Here is a 20,594-nt window from a genome sequence, read left to right on the forward strand (position 1 = left end):
CACATTGGCATCCATCTGTCCCCTAATATGGGGCAGATTAAAGGAAGTATGACTGCAATGTTAGACTGGTACTATTATTACCTGATAACCCTTAAAGCACCACTCCATGCATTTTGTTTTGCTTTCATTTCACTAATGCATGCTCCCTGCCCCTAGTAATATACTGAGCCGCTGCCGTCTTCTGCTCTTCCCGGGGCAGCTCCTATACCGCACCACCATCTTGTGACCACAGCTCTTGACTGTCTGGAAGTCGCTGCTAACGGTCACAAGCTCTCAGTGTAAGTCTACGAGATCCTCCTTCTGACCCTCATAGACGTACATAGAGACGTGACCTCCGGCTCGCCCAGCAAACACTGGAGAGTTAAGGAAGGTCACTACTAGCAGAAGACAACGGGAGCGGCACGGAGAACAGAAGAAGACGGCTGGTAAGTATTCTGATACCTGCAGGGAACAAACATTAGTAATACTGTTCCTGAGGTGCAGTAATAAAAATGCCACAATGGCTCTTTAAAATTAATGGGAATGTCCGGTCTTGTGATCTTGATGACCATTCCTAAAGCCCCCCAAATACATTAGACTAAAGATGGCCAAACACTCTGGTATCAACAGGTTTGGCCGTCACTCTCATGTGTATGTGGGCCCTGGACAGATGAACCTCTGGGGAGATAAGGATCAGGCATGTCCAATTTCTGACTGCTAATCCTTTCCTCCACTAGAGATAAGCAACCGCCAAAGATGTCTCATGGAGAACACAGGAGCTCTGCAGAGCAAGAATTCCTGTGTATGAGTCAGGCGGCTGATATAACTGTGTCCGAACCACAGCCAAACCATCGTTCTGTGGCAGCAATATAAGTTGTTTGAGGGGTTTAGTGTAGTTTATCAATATCAGATCGCAGTGTCGTAACTAGAGTCTGATGGACCCCGGTGCAAAATTTGGACCTGGGCCCCGCTCAGACACACTGGGCCCTTTCCTTGTATATTCAGGTGCATCTCACTAAGTTAGAATATCATCAAAAGGTTCATTTATTTCCGTTATTCAATACAAAAAGTGAAACTCATATATTATATAGAGTCATTACAAACAGAGTGATCTATTTCAAGTGTTTATTTCTGTTAATGTTGATGATTATGACTTACAGCCAATGAAAACACAAAAGTTATTATCTCAGTAAATTAGAATACTTTATAACAACAGCTTGAAAAATGATGTTAAAATCTGAAATGTTGGCCTACTGAAATGTATGTTCAGTAAATGCCCTCAATACTTGGTCGGGGTTCTTTTTGCATCAGTTACTGCATCAATGCGGCGTGTCATGGAGGCGATCAGTCTGTGGCACTGCTGAGGTGTTATGGAAGCCCAGATTGCTTTGATCGCAGCCTTCAGCTCGTCTGCATTGTTGGGTCTGGTGTCTCTCATCTTCCTCTTGACAATACCCCATAGATTCTCTATGGGGTTAAGGTCAGGCGAGTTTGCTAGCCAATCAAGCACAGTGATACTGTTGTTTGTAAACCAGGTATTGGTACTTTTGGCAGTGTGGACAGGTGCCAAGTCCTGCAGGAGAATGAAATTTTCATCTCCAAAAAGCTTGTCAGCAGAGGGAAGCATGAAGTGCTCTAAAATTTCCTGGTAGACGGCTGCGCTGACTTTGGTCTTGATAAAACACAGTGGACCTACACCAGCAGATGACATGGCTCCCCAAACCATCACTGATTGTGGAAACTTCACACTAGACCTCCAGCAGCTTGGATTGTGGCCTCTCCACTCTTCCTCCAGATTCTGGGACCTTGATTTCCAAATGAAAATTGGAACTCTGGGACCTTGTGGAGTGTGTCATTGACTGCCTTCTGGACATCTGTCAAGTCAGCAGTCTTCCCCATGATTGTGGAGCCTACTGAAACAGACTAAGGGACCTTTTTAAACTCTTAGGAAGCCTTTGCAGGTGTGTGTTGTTAATTATTCTAATTTACTGAGATAATGACTTTTGTGTTTTCATTGGCTGTATCCATAATCATCAACATCATAGAAATAAACACTTGAAATAGATCACTATGTTTGTAATGACTCTATATAATATGAGTTTCACTTTTAGTATTGAAGAACTGAAATAAATTAACTTTTTGATGTTATTCTAATTTAGTGAGATGCACCTGTATATCTGCCATCCTGGTATAAGTCCCCCATTTTGCCGCTGTTCTTTAATGCTTATAAAAAAAATAAATGATTCTTCTCACCTTCCCTCCGTTCTCCAGTGGCGTCATCCTCTTAAGCCGGCAGCTGACTTCAGCGTGCAATCGACAGGAGTGTATGACGTCACTGCCATGTGCTCCTAGTCACGTGCACGCCGATGTCAGCTGCTGGCCTCTGAATGGCCGGCAGCGTGTATTGCCGCGCACAGAGCTCTGCGCCGCAATACACTCAGCTGAATGCGTGGGCCCCTCACCTGCACAGTTGCGACCTCTGCAACCGCGATCATTACGCCCCTGTCAGATTGGCTGTGATCAGACACCCCCACCGATCAGCTGTGTGCTGCTCAGGCGGTGATCGGATGTAAGCCATGAATTGGAGCTGCACTGTGCCATTCAAGTCAAGAGAATAAGAGCTGATCTGTAGTACCTGGCAGCGGCTGCTACACACTGAACAAAGCTGCACTGTGTAGCTCCATTCATGGTTTATATCCAGCTGTAGTTGATCATTGATTTTCTATGGCGGTGAAGGACCCTCATTATGTGATATTAATGACCTATCCCAAGCATAAGTAATCAGTATCACATTCCCGGAGAGCCCCTTTAATAGGTGACGACATGTAATGCATGGCTGGGCCGGGGTCTACTGGTGCTGGATCCCCTCTTTCACAAATAATTAATTTAAAAGTAAATTACACCCAAATTTAGTCTGTATAAAACGAGATGTTTTTCTGTTCCAGCTCCATGGTACGGTGAGGGTAATTCTGGAGCCTTTGCTCGGAGACATTCCAATAATTGGGGCACTTTCTTTGTTTTTCCTGAAGAAACCGGTGAGTGGGATCCATTTCTTTTTGTACCTTTTTATTCCCCATTATTGTTGATTGGAGACCTGTGAGAGTAGAAAGTATTACGTCTGTCTAGTAGCCACTAGGATGAACAAAATTATTGTGCCTCCATTTTAGAAGAATGTTTTTATTTTTTTGTTCATGTGATTTTAATACAAGGACATTATATACATGTGGATTCTGTAATTGCAGGAAATTAGCAGCAGTACGAGATCAATTCCTCCAGACCAGATATCCTTAGGGTCACTGTATTTTAATAAACAGAAGCTCACACATTTGGAAGTGTAATAACCGCAATGAAGAAAATTGCAATGTATTTAATATTATCCAAAATAGCATTTTCAGGCAGAAAAATTACTTAGAGACACTGAGATGCATTACATGAAGAGGTGATGGGGCTTTACTTCTCTGCTCCTACTCCCCATACTGCATACAGGCATAACATCCGGGCGTTTAGTTCAGTGCAGGCACGCTATTGAACAATAACAGGAGTAATGACTGTTGTGAAGTGATGGAAAGGGAGTCCTAGTACCTATAGTGCTGCCAGACTGTTGATGTAGAGCAATTCACTTAAAGAGAGTGGATGGTAAGTTAGTGTTGAGACATTTCCTAAACATATTAGACTGCTATGTGCACCAAAAGCAGTTTTAGGGTGTGATGGGGCAGAAGGGCAGCATGCTTTTCTACAAGTCTTGAGTGAAAGCATGTTACTGCCAATTGGTTTTGTTTGAAGAGTAAAAATGCATTTCTGATCCATTTAAAGAGTTTGTCCAGGGCTGAACTATTGATGACTTATCGGACACCCCCACCGATCTCTTATCCTTCAGATAGGTCATCAATAGTTCCGTCCTGGACAACCCCCTTAAACTCCATTGACTTCTGTAAAAATCTATGTTTACTTCCACCTTTTGGTTATGTCATCACTGAACTAGGTATCCCAGCATGCCTGGTATTCGTGTATTTCCCTATGTATTATTTATTGTGTGTTTTCTTTGCTCTCATGCATTATTGATGTGCTTTCCATGTAGGAGCTCACTGCATAGATAGGTCTGGATCCTGGAGATCCTGAGGTTTTCTACTGCTGTCAAACAAGTCATGTCCGTCAATGACTTTCTGTAGCTTTTTTCGGCTGCTGGAGCTCTTAGTTGCTTGACCGCTGAAGAATCCTAGTCTGGAGACCACCTATGTAACCGCTGGTGTAAATGTAAGGCACATGCCTGCTTACATATGCTATCTTGGATTGGCCAACAACCCTATGTAGTGATGGATGACCTCAGGTAGGCTGGTCTGCGCACGGCGAGCAGTGATGGAGCAGAGGTGGACAGATTGCCTGTGCTACCAGTTTTAGGAGCCAGTAGTTTAAGGGGGTCCAAGTCAAGGAGTTGATGTGTGCTGATCAGATTACCATGTGACTCGGAGACGCGGCTCTACACTTACAGCTCTGAATTGTTCTCCCAACCCAGGTAGAAGCTCAGACACAGGGCAAGGGTGCCCTCTCTGCAGTCAAAAAGTGCTCAGTGGGTGACTCTACATAATTCTAGGCCTTCTGTCATAAACATTTTTCTGTAATTTCTACCAAAGCCCACCATAAAATCCTTGTTTGTTTTTTTTTTTGTCTTTCTGATATGTGTGTTGTGTGTAGCCGGTGCTTGTTTGTGTAATGTGTGAATATACTGTGTGTGTAACTATATATTTTTCTCTCTCTTTTTATGTGTGTCGAATGTGTATTTGCAGATCTATATGCTTGTTTATTGTGTATGTGCGTACATACAGTTCTGTGCAAAAGTTTTAGGCTGGGGTGGAAAAAAAAATGGTAAAAGGTAAGAAAGCTTTCAAAAGTAGAAGTGTTTAATATTTTATTTTTTATCAATTGACAAAATGCACAGCGAATAAACAGAAGAGCAATGTAAATCAAATCAATATTTGGTGCGACCGCCCTTTGCCTTCAGAACAGCACCTATTCTTCTAGGTACTTGCATAACGTTTTTGAAGGATCTCGGAAGGAGGTTGTTCCAAACATCTTGGAGAACTAACCACAGATCTTCTGTGGATGTCACTTGTGCAAATCCTTCTGTCTCTTCATGAAATCACACACAGACTTGCTGATGATGAGATCAGGGCTTTATGGGGTCATATCATCACTTTCAGGACTCCTTATTCTTCTTTACGTTGAAGATAGTTCTTAATGACATTTGCTGTATGTTTGGGATTGTTGTCCTCATCAGCTCCGAGTACTTGCTGCCATTTCTTTGCATCCCATTACCTATGTTTTCATGCGTAGTTAAGTCTCACTTTGCCTTGTCTCCATGTGGAGCGTATTGCTTTTTAGTTACATTTTTGAAGACTACTTCTAGCCAGACTTCTCAAAACGGTAGATGGGGTGTAACTGGGTTCACATCCATTAGATGTGTGTAGCTGGGTCTCTTAACATCCACAAAAGATCTGTGGTTAGTTCGTCAAGATGTTTGGAACAACCTCCCTGCCGAGTGCCTTCAAAAACTGTGTGCACATGTACCTAGAAGAATTGATCCTTTGATGCTGTTTTGAAGACCCAAGAGTGGTCATACCAAATACTGATATTTGATTTAGATTTCTTTTTTGTTCATTCATTTTGCATTTAATAAAAATAAACAATTAACATTTCAATCTTTAAGAGCATTTTTACTTTGCAGTGTTTTTTCCACACCTGCGTAAAACATATAACATGTACAGTACAGACCAAAAGTTTGGACACACCTTCTCATTTAAAGATTTTTCTGTATTTTCATGACTATGAAAATTGTACATTCACACTGAAGGCATCAAAACTATGAATTAACACATGTGGAATTATATACTTAACAAAAAAGTGTGAAATCACTGAAAATATGTCTTATATTCCAGGTTCTTCAAAGTAGCCACCTTTTGCTTTGATGACTGCTTTGCACACTCTTGGCATTCTCTTGATGAGCTTCAAGAGGTAGTCACCGGAAATGGTTTTCACTTCACAGGTGTGCCCTGTCAGGTTTAATAAGTGGGATTTCTTGCCTTATAAATGGGGTTGGGACCATCAGTTGTGTTGTGCAGAAGTCTGGTGGATACACAGCTGATAGTCCTACTGAATAGACTGTTAGAATTTGTATTATGGCAAGAAAAAAGCGACTAAGTAAAGAAAAACGAGTGGCCATCATTACTTTAAGAAATGAAGGTCAGTCAGTCCGAAAAATTGGGCAAACTTTGAATGTGTCCCCAAGTGCAGTTGCAAAAACCATCAAGCGCTACAAAGAAACTGGCTCACGTGAGGACCGCCCCAGGAAAGGAAGACCAAGAGTCACCTCTGCTTCTGAGGATAAGTTTATCCGAGTCACCAGCCTCAGAAATCGCAGGTTAACAGCAGCTCAGATTAGAGACCAGGTCAATGGCACACAGAGTTCTAGCAGCAGACACATCTCTTCAACAACTGCTAAGAGGAGACTTTGTGCAGCAGGCCTTCATGGTAAAATAACTGCTAGGAAACCACTGCTAAGGACGGGCAACAAGCAGAAGAGACTTGTTTGGGCTAAAGAACACAAGGAATGGACATTAGACCAGTGGAAATCTGTGCTTTGGTCTGAGGAGTCCAAATTTGAGATCTTTGGTTCCAATCACCGTGTCTTTGTTCGACGCAGAAAAGGTGAATGGATGGACTCTACATGCCTGGTTCCCACCGTGAAGCATGGAGGAGGAGGTGTGATGGTGTGGGGGTGCGTTGCTGGTGACACTGTTGGGGATTTATTCAAAATTGAAGGCATACTGAACCAGCATGGCTACCACAGCATCTTGCAGCGGCATGCTATTCCATCCGGTTTGCGTTTAGTTGGACCATCATTTATTTTTCAACAGGACAATGACCCCAAACACACTTCCAGGCTGTGTAAGGGCTATTTGACCAAGAAGGGGAGTGATGGGGTGCTACGCCAGATGACCTGGCCTCCACAGTCACCAGACCTGAACCCAATCGAGATGGTTTGGGGTGAGCTGGACCGCAGAGTCAAGGCAAAAGGGCCAACAAGTGCTAAGCATCTCTGGGAACTCCTTCAAGATTGTTGGAAAACCATTTCCGGTGACTACCTCTTGAAGCTCATCAAGAGAATGCCAAGAGTGTGCAAAGCAGTCATCAAAGCAAAAGGTGGCTACTTTGAAGAACCTAGAATATAAGACCTATTTTCAGTTGTTTCACACTTTTTTGTTAAGTATATAATTCCACATGTGTTAATTCATAGTTTTGATGCCTTCAGTGTGAATGTACAATTTTCAAAGACATGAAAATACAGAAAAATCTTTAAATGAGAAGGTGTGTCCAAATTTTTGGTCTATACTGTATGTACCCATGTTGGAGGAAGGGCAGACAAATTAGGCCCTATTCAGTATTAAACTTGTGCCTTTTTTTCGTCCATTGTTTAGTGTTTTTAGCCTGTTTTCTGTGAAATTCTTCTTTTAATTTGCACTTCTTTTTTTTAAGTGATTTTTGTGTTTGTTTGTTTTATGTTCATCAAGTGTGACTTTCTAAAAAAAAAAAAATATATAAAAATGTTGCAAGATTTTTGCCGACGAGTGCAATCATTTAGCACATTTGCACACGGGTGCAGCCTTCCCCTTGGAATGTTTTATATGCGCCTGTAATTTTTGCCTAAATTTTGAGACCTTTTAAGCAGAACATGCGACTTGAACTTTACTTTGAAAAGTTTCAAAGATTATTAAAGACAAAAATAAAGAACAGATGGGATTACACGAAACCACATACTTGTAGCTGGGAAGTAACTTCATCTTGTAAAGAAAATGAAGCCAAGAGAAGTCTGAAGTACAAGCAGAGGAGATTAGAAGCCTCTGTGCTCCCCGCCCTCCACAATATGTCTTCCATTATCTCAATGAGTGGTTTCTGATCTGCAAACAAATGTAAAATGTAATCACACAGCGCAATCGTCTGCATTTGTGTAAGGGACAAGTTGCTCAAAGCCAATAACACCCATGTGAAAAGTTTACCGGCCTGCTGAAAAACCGGTTGCTGCTCTACCTTTGATAAATATGAACTCTGGTATCAAGAAGGAGGAGGGAATACATCAAGTTCATTCTGTAATAATCAGAAGACGACCGCTTGTTCTAAGGAGTTACTGAATCGAATATGTACCTGAGTTTTCAGCCAAAATTGAAAATAAGATATGGATTTCTTTAGGTAAAGGTACTGGGTTGAACAAAGCCCAGTAGAATATAATGGGCCAAATGTACCTAAAGTGAGTACACTTATTAATAATCTTATTAATAATGCGCAAGCTACACATCAATACAAAAATATATATTTATTAATAAAAAATTGAAATAATACCCATTAACATAAAAAAAGTGGACAAAGATGGATGTAAAACTGAGGTGGAATGAACAGGAGAGGATTGTACAATAATTCAATGTACAAGTACAGAAAGAACACTGTAATAAGTATATGTGCAGAAATATGGGAGAACGGCAATATTAATAGTTTATTATACTGCATAATCTAAGGATATCGTAGCCGGACCAAGGCACAAATGTAAATGTCAAGTGTACAAGAAAGAATAAGCGAGGAGCCAAGAAGAAGGTCCCATCGGTCCAACAGTAAATCAGTAATACAAGTAAGAGGCAATCACATATGACAACCTGTTCACCCACCCAGTGCTTGTCTATAGCCACTGATTATGACAGCAGTCTGTTGAATCGTGACTCTTGTGCACCCCCCCCCACACTATTACGATTCCATAATATTGTACATATATATTAATATGCGCCATTATAACCCATTGTTAAATCTGTCTTGTTGTGCACTTATCAACCCCATGAGGATGCCCCTCCAGGCCCTGTTCCCCTCCAGGCCCTGTGCCCCTCCAGGCCCTGTGCCCCTCCAGGCCTGCTCCAGTTGCCATTTGGATCTGTCTTGCTGTAGTTCCACTTCCTGGCCAAGCATGCACAGTGCAGTCTCTATCTGTTGCCTTCCAGCATTGCTCTGCTCTGCTCTGCTTCAAGCACTGACTTATAGTGTATTCTACATTTAGAGTACACTCTATTCTTCTATACAAAATATGGTCCTGAACAGTAGTGTCTATTCAATTTAATCTTCTGCCATCTACATCAACATAGCCGCATGGATATTTTTACATCACTGATTTGTTAGCTGATTTGTAGCATAGATCATCAGTCCTGCACTCCACTTTGCCTGCACAACAGAGTGCTGCAGGGCTGTGCTGTGCTGTGCTTGATGCCTGCTGCTCACAGATAAGTGATGTGAAGCTGCAAATGCCGCTCTTTTGATGCATATCACAGAAGATGATAATACTCAGCCGTATGTTTTGACAAAGCGGCATTTTCAGTTTTGCATAATTGGTCTGTCAGCTGCAGGCATCAAACACAGCTCAGCCCTGCTTGAGTTTGCTCTGCTTTATTTCATAATTGATGAATGGACATACAGGCAGAGCAGAGCGCAGAACTGTTGACCTCTGCTGGATCCCAACTAACAGATCACCGATGTAAAAACATACATGAAGCTAGCTACATGTTGCTGTAGATGGTAGAAGATAAAATTCGGTTAGGCAGAATTTTGTACAGGACCGTACACTGCACACAATAGTGCATATTCTAAACATAGATTCCTTTGATGCTGTGACAAATATTTGTAGTTAAGGCAGCTGAGCACAGTATAGCAGAGCTGTGATGGAAGCTTGTGCTATTTTACACATTCATCATTCGGCCAGCTTCCAGCAAAGCTCTGCGTCATCAACTCAGAGAGGTGGGGCTAGTCAGCAGTACAAGGGTGAGAGGGGTCTGCAGCACTGAAGAGAAGCAGGGTGCTGTTGGGAAATGTAGCTTTAGCATTGTTATAATAGAACTGCCCATTCAGCTATGTGTAAGAGGGCAGATGTAGATGAATGAAAGAAAGGTACAAGAAAGAAATGTTAAGTTAGTCTGTATAGTACCAATAAAAGCATATACTGTTCTTTGTGAAAAAGAATGCGATTATTGCATTATCTGATCATGGACTTGGATGAAAGACAAACTCACCCATTCAAATGAATGTGAAAAAAAATAGTGTTCGGATACCATCTGTTTCATCAAAGTGCTTGTTACTATTTAATAGGTAGGAGGAGCTTGGAAATTGTATTCATTTATTTTTTGCATACAAGAAAAACTGGTTAAAACTGACACAGGAGCCAAACATAAAAGTAAATCGGATTCAGCGCACTCATGAAAAATCTTCTCTTCTTTTTTCCACATCTGAAAAACATAGTGTACATCTGAATGAGGCCTAAGAAAGATATGTTTGCCCTAAATCAGTGATGCCAAACCTTTTCTGGTCTGAAGACCACATTGTCAGATTGGACCAATCCAAGGGACCACAATTCAACCTGAAAGGGTTATTTCCATCTGAGAGATTTCTGGCATATCAAAAGTATAGGTCAGAAATGTCTGATGTGTGCTGGTTCCACTTCCAAGTCTTGCAAGGATCGTGAGAATAAGGTTGTTCTTCCCTTTGCCCTCTGCCATGCAGCAGTGAAGGATTTCAGTGCTGGAGAACTATGTAATGTATGTGTCATGCAAGCTGCAAATAGATCAGAATTGGAAATGGAAAGTGTACATTAATGGTAATTCTGAGTACAGTTATATTGATTTTAATGTGAATAGCTGTTGTAGAGCATAGACACAGTTAGGAACTTCTCTTGAAGTTGACATTCGATGCTCTTGTTACCGGCACACTAGGTGCAGTGGATCCTCTGGTGGGGGTACACTGCTCACGGGCGCTGGTGTAGCAGGTAGGTGTTGCACGCAGAAAAACAGATAGCAGAGTTACTGGAGGCAAACAAAGTCTTAAAGGTATCCTGGAAGCCACAAGTGGTCACATAGAGGCAAAATTAAAGTCTTAAAGGGGTCATGGAAGTCACAAGCGGACAGGAGATGTCCTGGAAGCCGCAAGCGGACAGGAGACCTGCTGGAAGCCACAGACTGACACGTAGAGGCAATCTGAAAGTCTTAAAGGGGTCCTAGAAGCTGCAAGCGGACAGGAGACAGAGGCAAATAAAGTCTTAAATGGGTCCTGGAGACCATTGGCAGGAAGCAGGGTTACTGGAAGCCGCAGACAAACTGGTAAAGTCCTGAAGAACACGGACAGGCAGTAAGGTTACTGGAAACTGCAGACAAGTAACTCAAGGACTGGAAACCACAGGTGACCAGGAGATGGCTTGGAGTCTGTGGACTGAAACTGTGCACCAACAAACTAAGAGTTACTAGAAAGTCTTAATACAATACTAAGATACAGGTGTGTGTCTCGGGAGGCCTTATATAGGCCTAGGAATTACAACACATGGGAGCACGCCAACCTACTTGCAAAGCCCGACTTGGAACACAAGAAAATCTGACGGACCGGTTTCACTTAACGCTCAATGACCGATCTATCCATTGTGGAGTGGGCTCAGGAGCCGGCATCTGACAGCCAACATCTCGCCTCCAGCTAGTTCCAATGGATGCCTTTAAACCTCCGACAGCAGCAAAAAAGCTACATGATCCTGTCCGGGGAAAAAACCACAAAATTTGAGCTTGGTTTAATTTGGTATACATGCTGCACATAAATGCATGTTTCACAATGGCCACGAATCAGAAAAACCTTCAAGAAGCAAAATGAAAATAAACCCTGCTGTAAATAAATAAAAAGCTATTGCATTTAAATAAAATAGGGTTCTTAGTAACACTGTTTTTGATCAAAAATAGTATATAAGCTATCCCACCTTCGACAAGGTGAACCCATTCGGGACGGTCCTACACTGTCTAATATTAAAAACCTTACTATGTGTCAAAATTGACCTCAATGTGTGTTTTTCTGATTCATGGCCATTTAGACAGTGTAGGACCGTCCCGAACGGGTTCACCTTGTCGAAGGTGGGATAGCTTATAACAGTGTTACTAAGAACCCTATTTTATTTAAATGCACTTGCTTTTTATTTATTTACAGCAGGGTTTTTGTTCATTTTGCTTCTTGTAGGTTTTCCTGTCCAGGCAGCCATTCCTTCCTCCTGCAGGTCCCTGTCCCCGCCATGTTGCTACTCCTGTTAAGGCTATCCACAGGCTGGGCTTTATAAGAGGCCGTGATTAGGACAATATATTGGAGTACTTGGGTATTTCAGTATACAGTACAAGCAATCAAACAAGGTTCAAGTCCCTTATGCTTTTCTCCACAAGTACCGGACTGTTTCCAAGTTGGCATGTTCCCTTTAGTAGGGAGAAGCGTTAGCCATCTGGCCCAGTGTCCTGTTATACCGAATATTCTTCGCAGATGTTAGTGCCACTTGATTTTCAGTATAATCTGCAGATGGAAACATGAATTTTCTATACCGCCTGTAGACGAGTTCTGCATTTTCTCAAGTATAGTTAAAATCTGTGACTTTGGGTCTTTTTTTTTATTCGTGTCTATGGAATGAAATCCAGCAGAATGAGCCGGTGCCGGGTACTACATAATGAAGTGAGGAGCGCTCGTTACTCTCAGGACAGTGGAATTCTCTGGCTCCGTCAATAAGGCGGGATTTTTGTCCCTCTCATATTTTCCAGGCCAGGAGAATTGGCAGAGGATCCCCGTGTTGTCCCTGGAGTTTTTGCAGGACTTCTCTCCCCTTATAAGGCCGTGTTGTCTAAATTAATAATAATGTACATTCTTATCAAGTGCGTCTGAGCAGACCCTGTGACTTCTGGTTTGGAAATGTTTGTAGCATAGGCTAAGATTCACTTGGCTCCGCGCTGCATGACCTTCTGGAGTCGGAGAGAGAGTTGTACTCATCTGCCATAGATTAAATGCTTAATTTCTGGGGAAAGAGATGTCTTTGTATGGAGTGTGAGCCCTCTACCAAGGAAGGACGTCCTGCTAATCGCTTTAGTATTATAGCCAGGAACTATAGTCTGTTTTAGGCTAAGTTTACCCGAGTGTATAAAAAAAATCATCCAATTTTTCATCCATATATAGATCAAAATGCAATCCTAATGGCATTCATTTACATTAGCAGTAATTAACAGGAACAAGACCAGTTAGAACTGCAATGTATCTATAAAAATCTCATTCTATACGGTATCCATATGGGATCTGTGTATTTTATTTACAACCCATAGACTTGAATGGTGCACACTGCAATTTTGCAATTTTTTTTGTTTTTTAGGCTAAGTGCCCACTATGCAGAAATGCTAAGATTTTTTCCGCATCTCCCTGGCAGGAAAGATTCATGCGGATTGTACATGCGGATTGTACATGCGTTTTTCCTGCCAGGGACAAGCGGATGTGAAGAGTTCTTCACATGCATTTCTGCATGCGGGTTATCAAGCGCTTTCCAGGCGATTTTAGCATCACTTGAAAAGTGCTTGACAACTTGGTCACACTATATAAATCCATGCAACCGGCATGGATTTTATATAGTGTGACCAAGTTAGTTAAAAAAATAAATAAATAAAAATGATAAAAAAATTTAAAAAAACATTATACTTAACCTTCTGATGGCCCCTGGTCTCCATCTCCGGTCTCCCCAGCAGCTCGCGATGGTCTAAAAGGACCTTCCATTACGTCATTTAGTCATATAACAGGCCACGCGACCGCCGACATCAGCAGTCGCGTGACCTGTCACATGAGTAAATGACGTCATGGAAGGTCCTTTTAGACCATCGCGAGCAGCCGGGGAGCCAGGATGCATCGCTATGGAGACCGGGGGCCATCTGAAGGTGAGTATAATGGGTTTTTTTTTTATTTTAAATTCTTTTTTTTTTTACAGGTACCATGGTACCCGGGTCTGGAGGAGAGTCTCCTCTTCTCCAGACCCGGGTACCATCCGCACATTGAATCGCTTAATATCCGCTTGTGCACATGTAGTCATTCTGATATTAAGCGAATCAATGCAAGTCAATGGCGGCAATTACGCCGCATGTCCGCAAAATAATTGGTAATGCTGCGTATTTTTCCGCAATGATAATCCACAGCGGAAATTTCCGCAGCATGTGCACAGCACATGCGGATTATCATTGGGGACCATGGAGCACGTATTACCAAGCGTTTTTTAAGCGTTTTCCCTGCGGAAATTGCGTGGCAAAAAACGCTTGAAAAACGCATAATGGGCACGCAGCCTAAGAGCAGATTCGGTCCATGAGAATCAGTCCTCTGAAAAGCCCAGTTGAATAACATTGGTCCCAGTGCTTTCCATGTCATGTCACTTTTTTTTTTTTCTTGGACCGAAAATATGTGAAACTGTACTACGCTCTGCATTGGTCCCATAGACTGTGAATGTACTGAAAACACACAAGCTTTCCTACGCCTGTGCACTGAGGAGGAACCGGGAATTTGTGACCCTTTTGATCACGGTGATGTAGGACCATCTCAGGGAAAATCCCTTATCCGTATGACACGGTACAAGTACGGACCGCGATGCACCTACCGGCCACAGGTCTCCTGACCTGAGCTCAACAGCTTCATCAGCATATAGTATATCACAAAAGTGAGTACACCCCTCACATGTTTGTAAATATTTTATTATATCTTTTCGTGGGACATCACTGAAGATGTGACACTTTGATAGAATGTAAAGTAGCCAGTGTACAACTTATCTATCAATGTAAATTTGGTGTGCCCTTTAAATAACTCAACACACAGCCATTAATGTCTAAACCACTGGCAACAAAAGTGAGTACACCCCTAAGTGAAAATGGCCAAATTGTGCCCAAAGTGTCAATATTTGGTTTGGCAACCATTATTTTCAAGCACTACCTTTAGCCTCTTAGGCATGGAGTTCACTAGACCTTCACAGGTGGCCACTGAAATCCTCTTCCACTCCTCCATGACATCACAGAGCTGTTGGATGTTAGAGACCTTGCACTGCTCCACCTTCCGTTTGAGGATGCCCCACAGATGCTCAATAGGGTTTAACTCTAGAGACATGCTTGGCCAGTCCAGCCCTTTTACCCTCAGTTCCTTTAGCAAGACAGTGGTCGTCTTGGAGGTGTTAGGTCAGTATTCCAACATGATAACGACCCCAAAGGCCCAGATTCCAAAGAGATCATGCTCTGCTTCAGTATGTCACAGTACTTGTTGGCATTCATGGTTGCTTCGATGACCTGCAGCTCCCCACAGCCAACAGCACTCATTCGGCCCCACACTATGACACTCCCACCACCATGCTTGACTGTAGGCAGGACACACTTGTCTTGGTACTCCTCAACTGCATGCCACCACACACGCACGACACCATCTGAACCAAATAAGTTTATTTTTATCTCATTAGTGTCCTTAGTCTGCTTGTCTCTAGCAAACTCTTTGCAGGCTTTCTTGTGCGTCATCTTTAGAAGAGGCTTCCTTCTGGAATGACAGCCTTGTAGACCAATTTGATGCAGTGTGCGGTGGCATATACTCTGAGCACGGACAGGCAGACCTCCCACCCCTTTAACCTCTGCAGCAATGCTGGCAGCACTCATACGTCTATTTTGAAAAAGACAATCTCTTGATATGACGCTGAGCTCATGCACTCAACATCTTTGGTTGACCATGGCGAAGCCTGTTCTGAGTGGAACCGGTCTTGTTAAACTGTTGTATGGTCTTGCCCACTGTGCTGCACCTCAGGTTCAGGTTGTTGGCACTCTTCTTATAGCCTCGGCCATCTTCATGTAAAGCAACAATTCTTTTTTTCAGATCCTCAGAGAGTTCTTTGCCATGAGGCGCCATGTTGAACTTCCAGTGACCAGTATGAGAGCGTGAGAGCGATAACACCAAATTTACCATACCTGAAACCTTGTAACACTAATGAGTCACATGACACCGGGGAGGGAAAATGGCTAATTGGGCACAATTTAGTCAATTTCACTTAGGGGTGTACTCACTTTTGTTGCCAGCGGTTTAGACATTAATGGCTGAGGTATTTAGAGGGTGCGCCAAGTGTACCCTGTTATACAAGCTGTACACTGACTACTTTACATTGTATAACAGTGTCATATGGTCCCATTACAAGATGCAATAACATATTAACAAAAATGTAAGGGGTGTACTCACGTTTGTAACATACCGTATATGAGGTTGTCAAGTTTGGGTTAGAAGGCCTGCTGCCGGTCTGTGCATCCTGGTCCATACTCTGACTGTGACACCCGGATATGTGATTGTAGCCAGAAGGTGCGTTTCTACCAGCAGTCCGTGGCCGTTAAACGTTGACTGATCGGCTGTATACAGGCGGATCGGCGGTCGTTTAGTATGCTCACAACAAGGCAGTAATCTGATCATTCTTTGTGCATGGATTATCATGCTGTCAGCAGTAAGTAACCTGTTTAAAAAGGACAACATGCTAATTTTTTTTTTTTTTTGTGCTGAATTAAAAAAATTTGCACTCGAGTAGTGAGCGTTTCGCTCGATCTTCAGGTGATTTCCAGTCTGTTCAAACAGCTTGTAAAAATGCCCATTCCCGACTATCAAACGCTCGTTTGCCGATTTGCCTCTACTAAATGGGCTGTAAGTGTTGCTGTACCGTATATTATCGCCCTCATATGAAAGTGAGCGCAGAGTATAGGGGGCTGGGTGGAGGGGGTGCTCATAACTACCAATCAGATCACTGCTTTGCTTTTCTAATATGCAGTATAAAGCTGGAGCGGGAGGCTGGTGGCTGTAGGGAACGGCTTCACTGTTTGCACATGGCAATACGCCCAAGAACATAAGTATGGAGAGGGGCATTAAAATAAAGTGTATAAATGGGTGCCAGGAAGGCCTGATGTACATTTTTGTTTTCGGAGTGTGTCTGCATGGAAATGATGACTTATGCCGTACTCTTCAGGCGCTGGTACATTTTGCTGTTCCTATGTGACAACATGGCACGCCGGTCCTGTGAGTGACACGAGTTGTAGTCGTATCTCTTTTACTGCTGACCACAGACATTTCCTATGACTTGATGGTTTCTAGGCAGTGTGCCTACTTGTCGAGAAACAGCCTTGTGTAGAAAATCATGTACAGAATAAACCACCATACAGCACGTAACCCACTGGTTAATGGCAATGAACACTTATGCATTTTTCATACCTTTTTTTTGTTGTTCTTCTTCTTTTATGGTTTTTAAATGACAGTAACCTTGATGGAGCGTTGCAGAACAACATGAGAGGCAATCATTTTCATTGTGGCATAATGCATCACCCTGTCAAAAATGGCCAGTTTTTTCTTTTATTTTATTCCCGCTGCTCCTCTGAATATTCCATTTCTTTTTGTGTGTAAATCCGCCAGCGATGTGGGTCTTTTTTTGTGTTGTGCTACTTTTTTAGGTCTTTATCATGGAGCTGATGCTCAGAGGGAAATAATGTAATTCATAAAGACACGCCCCAGGAAAAGACCCTAAAATTAGCAGTATATAAAAATGGGCATATCTCTGGAACCATATGGCGGACGTAAATTTAAAAAAAAGAAAAGCAAATATGCCCTTAACATACCCTAATAAGAATTTGTCTTTTTTTTTTAGGCTACGCTAAGAACTATTTGGGCAAGTAGCCGCAAGCGATTTGTTTTTGGTTTTTTTGCTTTATTTTTTTCCTTTAATCACACCACATTAAAGTGCCTCTTTTTCATACAAGTGCAATTAAAAGAAATCTAGAAATATTCGGCAGATATTTTTCTATTAGGATTAAAAAACTATTTTGAAGGCTGAACCTTGTTGACGGGTGTTGTGTAATATGAAGCGAAAAAGAACGCAGAAGACAATGGAAATATATTGTAGCAGAAAGTGGTCGTCAAGAGGATCGGTCGCCTCTCCTGTCGTGTGTTTTAGTACATACTTGTATGTCCTGAAAAGTAACCTTTCTGCGGCATCTTTCCGAGAACTCTGCAATGTGCCTTCCTGTTATCATTCCTAAAATGAATGAATACATTGATGACTGGGTGGTACCATCCCCTTTGTTAAGTGGGTGTGTGCCCACACAGTCTTGTGTTGACAGTACTGATTGTATAGTCTAGTGTGTAGGGACACACCCCTAATGGGTAACACCCAATTGTCCATTTATTTGTAAAAAATCTAAGAGAAATATCAGAAGAAAGGCACAGTGCAGTTATAAGAAAAGATGCTCGAGAATATTCTTATGAGAAATACAAGTATTTACTAAGATGGGCATGTCAAAAACAACACCAGATCTGTTTAGAAGGGTTGTATGTATCCATCTCAGATCTGTCTGTCTTCTCTATAAAGATAGATATGAGCAAGTGGGTTAGATATTAGATAGATAAGTGATAGATAGGTAGATGGATGGATGGATAATCGGTGGTACTGATACTTGGCAGTACTAAGTGTAAATTCTGCCATTGATGTAACTGTAACCTATTGTTGGACTACATCTCAGTTTGCTCTGCCTATATATTTTGGGACTTGTGAATCTAAAAGCTGCCAAAGCCTAAATTAATGTATGAGACCATTTTTGCGAAACTGACGGTATCTTTCCAGTCGTTCTTAAATGTGGCCGTTGACACAGTAGTTTGGCATTTCCTCTTATTAGTCAGCAGTGCACGGGGAATAAAAATCATAACCGTAAAAATGTGGCTTTTTATATTCGTATTATAAAGTCCTAGTGATACTTTTTTCTTCTTCCCTAAGTTTACAAATTCTGTTTTTTTTTAAAGCTAAAACAAAAGGATTTGTCATTTTAAAAGAAAACGTAAAGAAAAGAAATAGAGGTTGCCATTGGTATAGTATTGTCATTGTCGTGGGCACTTGGGGGACCAATGCAAAATCTCTAACGGCCCTCAGTTATGACACAAAGTGTGCTCCTCCGCAGACTCTGTGCTCCCTCCTTAAAGGGGGTTGTCCTGTCCAAAATGATAAGTCTGCAGTAGTGTTGAGCCACCCCTGTAGTGTTCGGGTTCGGTTCGTCGAACACCGGGATGTTCGAGGAACTGTTCGTCGAACTGTTCGTCGAACACCTTAGAACACCGTCGAACACCGTTAAAACCAATGGCAGGCAAACAAAAACACATAGAAACACATAGAAACACATAGAAAACACCTTCAAAGGTGTCCAAAAGCTGACAAACTGCTCAGAAGACGCTTTCTTTAAAAAAGCCGGCCGGCAATTCAGCAGCGGCATACACCGGTACCCGACAATTTAGACAAGAAGGAATAGAGCCTCACACATAGATTAGATAGATAGAAACATGTCAGTCACATATATATGAAGTACAGTGACAGTGTTGCTTACTGTACTTGTCATTTAGTGTAAAGGATTTATTAAAAAAAATAATAGTGTTTTCATGCACCGTCTCTTTAAAAAAGCCGGCCGGCAATTCAGCATCTGTACCCGACAATTTATAACAGACAGAATAGAGCTTCACACATAGATTAGATAGATAGAAACATGTCAGTCACATATATATGAAGTACAGTGATAGTGTTGGTTACTGTACTTGTCATTTAGTATTAAAATAAAGGATTTATTATTAAAAAAAATTGGCGTGTGGTTCCCCTTAATTTTAGTCTCTAGCGGAGGTTAAGCAGACAGCTGGGGCAGATGTTTGAAGCCTGGGAAGGGGGTAATACCCACGGAGCTTCCCAGGCTACTAATATCAGCCCCCAGCTGAATACATAGCCTTTACTAGCTATTAAAATGGGGGACCCCCCCAAAAAAATGACGTGGGGTCCCCCCTAATTTAATAGCTAGCAAAGGCTAGGCAGACAGCTGGGGGCTGATATTAATAGCCCAGGAAGGGAGCCATGAATATTGGCCCCCTCCCAGGCTAGAAACACCAGCCGTCAGCCGCCCCAGAAATGGCGCATTCATAGGATGCGCCAATTCTGGCACTTAGCCTCGCTCTTCCACGCTGCCCTGGTGCGGTGGCAGGGGGTAATAGGGCTGGGGTTGATGTCAGCTTATAATGCCAGCTGACATCAAGCCCAGGTTAGTAATGGAGAGGCGTCTATAAGACACCCCCATTACTAACCCCATAGTCAAAGTTAAAAGAAAACACAAACACCCAGAATAAAGTCCTTTAATTGAAATAAAGACACAATCCTTTATTGTTCTAAATTAAACCATACTTACCATCACGCCCATTCCAGCTGAAGCCAACGATCTCCTGCAATAAAAGAAAAATAATAAAGCAACCTCATCCTTACCTTTCCATGGTTCCCACGACAGCTTCAGCTCTGCTACATCGAGATGACAGGCTGGACCGCAGCAGAACGCTGCCATCCAGCCTGTCATCCCGCAGACACTGAGAAGCGCAGGCATGCTTGCGCTCTGCAGTGTCTGGCTGTGACGGCATAAAGATGAGACGAGTTCATGTCCAATGAACTCGGCGCACCTCATGCACGTCACTGACAGCGTGGGAAAATTCTCACGCTGAAGCGCTGAGTGCAGGAGAATTCTCCCACGCTGTCAGTGACGTGCATAAGGTGAGCTCATGTCCAATGAACTCCGCTAACCTCCTGCACTCAGCGCTTCAGCGTGAGAAATCTCTCACGCTGAAGCGCTGAGTGCAGGAGAATTTTCCCACGCTGTCAGTGACGTGCATAAGGTGAGCTCATGTCCAATGAACTCAGCTCACCTCCTGCACGTCAC

The 20,594-nt window shown here is 42.5% G+C and overlaps 1 protein-coding gene across 3 annotated transcripts in view; it reads left to right on the forward strand.

Annotated features, from left to right (window-relative positions):
• ESYT2 (extended synaptotagmin 2) overlaps positions 1-20,594 on the forward strand; it is a 150,268-nt gene that overhangs the window by 82,932 nt on the left and 46,742 nt on the right. For all 3 annotated transcript variants that reach the window (XM_073677679.1, XM_073677680.1, XM_073677681.1), the window contains exon 6: positions 2,925-3,014. In XM_073677679.1, the coding sequence (XP_073533780.1) occupies positions 2,925-3,014 (90 nt within the window). The remainder of the gene's footprint in view (positions 1-2,924; positions 3,015-20,594) is intronic.

The sequence above is a fragment of the Phyllobates terribilis genome, unplaced genomic scaffold (assembly GCF_046119375.1).
Source record: "Phyllobates terribilis strain yellow unplaced genomic scaffold, ASM4611937v1 Scaffold_4__5_contigs__length_816908805, whole genome shotgun sequence".
In the NCBI taxonomy this organism is placed as follows: Eukaryota; Metazoa; Chordata; class Amphibia; order Anura; family Dendrobatidae; genus Phyllobates; species Phyllobates terribilis.